At 40.1% G+C, this 6,415-nt stretch overlaps 1 protein-coding gene across 1 annotated transcript; it reads left to right on the top strand.

Annotated features, from left to right (window-relative positions):
• Nucleotides 1-4,044: 4,044 nt before the first annotated feature.
• On the top strand, nucleotides 4,045-5,934 carry LOC311117648 (uncharacterized protein; the record flags this gene model as incomplete). The annotated part of the gene is made up of 4 exons (XM_084192580.1): nucleotides 4,045-4,471; nucleotides 5,371-5,468; nucleotides 5,604-5,781; nucleotides 5,900-5,934. The coding sequence occupies exons 1-4, from the start codon at nucleotides 4,168-4,170 to the stop codon at nucleotides 5,932-5,934; spliced, it is 615 nt and encodes a 204-aa protein (XP_084048706.1). The 5' UTR covers nucleotides 4,045-4,167.
• Nucleotides 5,935-6,415: the final 481 nt, after the last annotated feature.

Here is a 6,415-nt window from a genome sequence, read left to right as displayed (position 1 = left end):
AAATAACTCATCAGAAACTAAGTGTTGATATCAGTTGTAAAATAACTCATCAGAAACTAAATTGAAGTGCTGATATCAGTTGTAAAATAACTCATCAGAAACTAAGTGTTCATTTGTTTTTTTAAATCTCAATGGTTTTATTAGGTCCTTAATATTTAGCTATAAGGTATAGGGAGGCGGGGTACGTAGCCCTTTCCTGCAGTCAAATGTCCAAATCGCTCTCTGGTGGCCTCAAGGGTGGAATGTTATTCATATTTTTCAGAATTTCATAATTCATAAAATCTTACGAATGTAACTCTGAAAATCTGGTATTTCTATGTTAAACAGTTTTGTTATACAGTATTTCAGTGTTCTGTGATGTATATGAAGTGTAATATCGGGACGCAAACTCTAAATGTAATACATTTCAACTCTATATCTGACATGGTCCAGGTGTCTAATGTAATACATTCCAACTCTATATCTGACATGGTCCAGGTGTCTAATGTAATACATTCCAACTCTATATCTGACATGGTACAGGTGTCTAATGTAATACATTCCAACTCTATATCTGACATGGTACAGGTGTCTAATGTAATACATTCCAACTCTATATCTGACATGGTCCAGGTGTCTAATGTAATACATTCCAACTCTATATCTGACATGGTACAGGTGTCTAATGTAATACATTCCAACTCTATATCTGACATGGTCCAGGTGTCTAATGTAATACATTTCAACTCTATATCTGACATGGTCCAGGTGTCTAATGTAATACATTCCAACTCTATATCTGACATGGTACAGGTGTCTTTTTTTTATTTCATTTTTTAAGCCCATAACAATGTGTGTAAGGTGTGTTTCAAAGCAGATTTGTTTAAGACTACCAAGAATGTGTGACCCTGATTTAGCCCACTGCAGTAAAAGGTTAACCCTAATGCAGTGTAGTGTTGCTAGGGCAACAACCAACACGTGCTTTGGGGTCCCGAGGACCGAATCTGGGAAACCCTTCCCTAATGGCTCCTGTAAATCGCTCTGGATAAGAGCGTCTGCTGAATGACTAAAATTTAAAAATTTAAATAAATCTGAATAGAAGAAAATTGTATAAGGAAGCTAACTTGAAGATACTGTGTATCCATGAAAACCGGATGTTTCCGGTTTCTTCCGATAAGAAGTGAGGAAAATCCTTACTTTGAAATGATTTGTTATGACGTTGTTTGACAGAATCTTTTTTGTTAAACTGCGTCACCCAATTCAGTCAGCAGATGGCGATGTGAGTCATTCAGGTGCTTCTTGCGTGACGTATAATCTAGTGGACGGGATGCTAAGAACAGCAACACGGCTACTTATCCACCTCGATAGCTTGCTAGTCAACATGAAAATGAAACATTGAAGCTCATTCTTGTGTATATTAGTCTCAGCGTTTTAAACACAATTATGTTTACGTATCAACTTCTTAACTTTAACGTCATTTGCTAGATGTTAAATGTGTTAGCTTGTTAAGATTGATATTGAGCCCGGCACTAGGCTAGTCGTTAATGCTAACCAGCTAATGCTAACTAGCTAGCTAACATCCCCGACCATGAGCTCACTAAGCTACTCTCCTCCTGCTAAAGAAGAGGAGGTCTGCTGGACGGAGAAAGAAGCTCTGGGGATGAACATTGTCGTAAAAGAGGAGGATATTACAGTGAAAGGAGAGGAAGAAGCTTTCAGAATGAAAAAGGAGGAAGAGGAGGCTATCACATTGAAAGAAGAAGTGGAGCATTTTGGAGTGGAAGAGGGAATAACGGCTGTAACACTGGAAGAGGAGGTAGAAGCTTTCAGAATGAAAGAAGAAGAGGAGGATATTACAGTGAAAGAAGAGGAAGAACATTTTAGAGAGGAAGAGGATGCTATCTCAACAAAAGGTGAAGGAGGAAGAGGAAGGAGAGGAGGGTGGAGACTGAACACGACACCAGTGAGTATAGCTGCTCTTGTCAAAATAAAAGCATGGCATGTGTGCACAAAAAAAAGGAAGAACTTGTGGGGGACTTTTATTTTGACATGAGGTAAGCAGAGAAAGTGGGTATGGAACAGACTGTTTAATAGATAGATATTCTGTCTCATTCCTCCCGTTTTAAGTACCAACAGTCCAGCCCACCGGTACAGTAGAGTATAGTACAGCACAGCAATGTTTCTGAAACTTACAGAAGGAAAATAACTCATCAGAAACTAAGTGTTGATATCAGTTGTAAAATAACTCATCAGAAACTAAGTGTTGATATCAGTTGTAAAATAACTCATCAGAAACTAAATTGAAGTGCTGATATCAGTTGTAAAATAACTCATCAGAAACTAAGTGTTCATTTGTTTTTTTAAATCTCAATGGTTTTATTAGGTCCTTAATATTTAGCTATAAGGTATAGGGAGGCGGGGTACGTAGCCCTTTCCTGCAGTCAAATGTCCAAATCGCTCTCTGGTGGCCTCAAGGGTGGAATGTTATTCATATTTTTCAGAATTTCATAATTCATAAAATCTTACGAATGTAACTCTGAAAATCTGGTATTTCTATGTTAAACAGTTTTGTTATACAGTATTTCAGTGTTCTGTGATGTATATGAAGTGTAATATCGGGACGCAAACTCTAAATGTAATACATTCCAACTCTATATCTGACATGGTCCAGGTGTCTAATGTAATACATTCCAACTCTATATCTGACATGGTACAGGTGTCTAATGTAATACATTCCAACTCTATATCTGACATGGTACAGGTGTCTAATGTAATACATTCCAACTCTATATCTGACATGGTCCAGGTGTCTAATGTAATACATTCCAACTCTATATCTGACATGGTACAGGTGTCTAATGTAATACATTCCAACTCTATATCTGACATGGTCCAGGTGTCTAATGTAATACATTTCAACTCTATATCTGACATGGTACAGGTGTCTAATGTAATACATTTCAACTCTATATCTGACATGGTACAGGTGTCTAATGTAATACATTCCAACTCTATATCTGACATGGTCCAGGTGTCTAATGTAATACATTCCAACTCTATATCTGACATGGTCCAGGTGTCTAATGTAATACATTCCAACTCTATATCTGACATGGTCCAGGTGTCTAATGTAATACATTCCAACTCTATATCTGACATGGTACAGGTGTCTTTTTTTTATTTATTTTTTTAAGCCCATAACAATGTGTGTAAGGTGTGTTTCAAAGCAGATTTGTTTAAGACTACCAAGAATGTGTGACCCTGATTTAGCCCCACTGCAGTAAAAGGTTAAACCCTAATGCAGTGTAGTGTTGCTATGGCCAAAACCAACACGTGCTTTGGGGTCCCGAGGACCGAATCTGGGAAACCCTTCCCTAATGGCTCCTGTAAATCGCTCTGGATAAGAGCGTCTGCTGAATGACTAAAATGTAAAAATTTAAATAAATCTGAATAGAAGAAAATTGTATAACGAAGCTAACTTGAAGATACTGTGTATCCATGAAAACCGGATGCTTCCGGTTTCCTCCGATAAGAAGTGAGGAAAATCCTTACTTTGAAATGATTTGTTATGACGTTTGGTTTGACAGAATCTTTTTTGTTAAACTGCGTCACCCAATTCAGTCAGCAGATGGCGATGTGAGTCATTCAGGTGCTTCTTGCGTGACGTATAATCTAGTGGACGGGATGCTAAGAACAGCAACACGGCTACTTATCCACCTCGATAGCTTGCTAGTCAACATGAAAAGGAAACATTGAAGCTCATTCTTGTGTATATTAGTCTCAGCGTTTTAAACACAGTTATGTTTACGTATCAACTTCTTAACTTTAACGTCATTTGCTAGATGTTAAATGTGTTAGCTTGTTAAGATTGATATTGAGCCCGGCACTAGGCTAGTCGTTAATGCTAACCAGCTAATGCTAGCTAGCTAGCTAACATCCCCGACCATGAGCTCACTAAGCTACTCTCCTCCTGCTAAAGAAGAGGAGGTCTGCTGGACGGAGAAAGAAGCTCTGGGGGTGAACATTGTCGTAAAAGAGGAGGATATTACAGTGAAAGGAGAGGAAGAAGCTTTCAGATTGAAAAAGGAGGAAGAGGAGGCTATCACATTGAAAGAAGAAGTGGAGCATTTTGGAGTGGAAGAGGGAATAACGGCTGGAACACTGGAAGAGGAGGTAGAAGCTTTCAGAATGAAAGAAGAGGAGGAGGATATCACATTGAAAGAAGAGAAGGATGTTATAGTGAAAGAAGAGAAAGATCCGTTTGGAGTGAAAGAGGAAGAGGGGATAGAGGCTGTCACAGTGGAAGAAGAGGAGGTATATGCTTTCAGAATAAAAAAGGAGGAAGAGGAGGCTGTTATTGTGAAAGAAGAAGAGGATGTTACAGTGCAAGACGAACCTTTTTGGGAGGAAGAGGAGGCTATCTCAATAAAAGAGAAGGTTGAAGACGTTCTGGGAGTGAAAGAGGAGGAGACAGAATATCTGATTAACACCAGTGAGTACTTGTCTAAAAAAAGTTCTGCACTCGAATAGGTTGTTCAGTACTGTATGGATTGTTAAAGGGGCAATCTGTGATTGGTGCATGCATTTTATGACTTTTAAATGATTGATACTTTATACTCCATTTACATCGAAAATCATTTTGTGAAGTCAGCGGGTAAATATCTTTCCTCGCTTTGTACACAAAATGTAACTGGGATCCAGAACTTCACATCTAAGAGTTTAAAAGCAGAGGAGAAGTCCACATAAGAGAGAGTTGTAGCCAATGATTCTTGATGAATATAACTTCTAAATGCCCAACAACTTTAGTTCAACGGTCATCAACCCCATTCAACCCCATCAGAACATGTTTAACTCTATGTAGTGGGATAGAGGAGTTAGTGAGCTGATTTTGGTCAATTCTGAATTCAACTCAGGATAACCGTTGAAGGTTGCTTACCTGTTAGCCTTGTACGTTTCTATGGCAACAAATCCTTCAGCTCCAAACCTGCTGACTCCACTTTATCCTGAATCAAGTGTCTGAGCTGCGAGTTGAGGACCAATCAAATCGTGGGCCTCTGTAGCTCAATTGGTAGAGCACGGCGCTTGTAACCCCCAGGATAGTGGGTTTGATCCCCGGGACCACCCATACGTAAAAATTAATGCACACATGACTGTAAGTCGCTTTGGATAAAAGCGTCTGCTAAATGGCATATTATTATAATATTATTATTAGGCGATTCCTCGACAGCCCAAAAACAACATAGAAACTTCATTTGGAGGAAGGATGTTTGACATGCTTTTTACATTTTACAATATCTATATTTTTTATCAGGATGAAACTAGACATTTTAGGCCCTTTTTAGACCCGGAGGTCACATGTTTACCATCTGTTTGATGTTCTCGTTCATACAGGAGAGAGACGTGACTATCGTGGATCCTCTGGGGAGCCTCAACAACATCCTGATGCTGACGAGGCAGAGAAGAGTCTCTCCAGATCAGAACACCAGATGGTACAGCTTGGTCTGGTCTAGCATACAGCTTGCTCTATCGGGGTCTGGGCTGGGTTTCTGTAAAGCACTTTATGACAACAGTGACATCAGCATCCATAATGATATGTGTCTGTGTCCCCTCTATATGGTTACCAGGACAACGCTAGCCCTTCCTCCCTCCCAGAGTCCCCGTGTCGTACCTCTCCCAGTAGCACCTTACTGCTGGGTCTGAAGAGGTTGTCTGTGCGGCTGGTGGACTGCAGGAAAACAACGGGGCTGAGTGGAACTGTGAGAGGAGGAGAAGAGAAGAAAGGAGCAGATTTGACTAATCAAAGTAAGTGCTGTAGTTTAGTTTGAACAAATAAAATAGATCTGCCCACTGGTATCTGTTACCAGGACAACCAGCAGAGTTCTGTTAGTTGACATGAATATATACTGGTATCTGTTACCAGGACAACCAGCAGAGAAAATCCAGAGAGTGTGGTGAAGGATGGTTATGGTATTACATTGATAACCAACTATTCCGAGACACCAAGACCCCTCCATGGCTGTTCTAAATAATTGAAAGTTCCCCTGGAAGGGACGAATAATGAAGCACCCTATACTATTCAGGTCTGGAATTGGCCTTTAAAACGGACCAATAACATCACACTAACGTGCTATACTATTCATAATGTGACGAGATCCTGAGGCCCATTGTCGTGCCATTCATCCACCGCCATCACCTCATGTTTCAGCAGGATAATGCACGGCCCCATGTCGCAAGGATCTGTACTCAATTCCTGGAAGCTGAAACTGTCCCAGTTTTTTCCATGGCCTGCATATTCACCAGACATGTCACCCATTGAGCATGTTTGGGATGCTCTGTAATGACGTGTACGACAGCGTGTTCCAGTTCCCGCCAATATGCGGCAACTCGAGTGGGAAAACATTCCACAGGCCACAATCAACAGCCTGATCAACTCTAT

The sequence above is a fragment of the Coregonus lavaretus genome (genome assembly GCF_964263955.1).
Source record: "Coregonus lavaretus genome assembly, contig: HAP1_SCAFFOLD_924, whole genome shotgun sequence".
NCBI lineage: Eukaryota > Metazoa > Chordata > Actinopteri > Salmoniformes > Salmonidae > Coregonus > Coregonus lavaretus.
The sequence above is the reverse complement of the archived record's forward strand: the minus strand, read 5'-3'. Positions and strand labels throughout refer to the sequence as shown.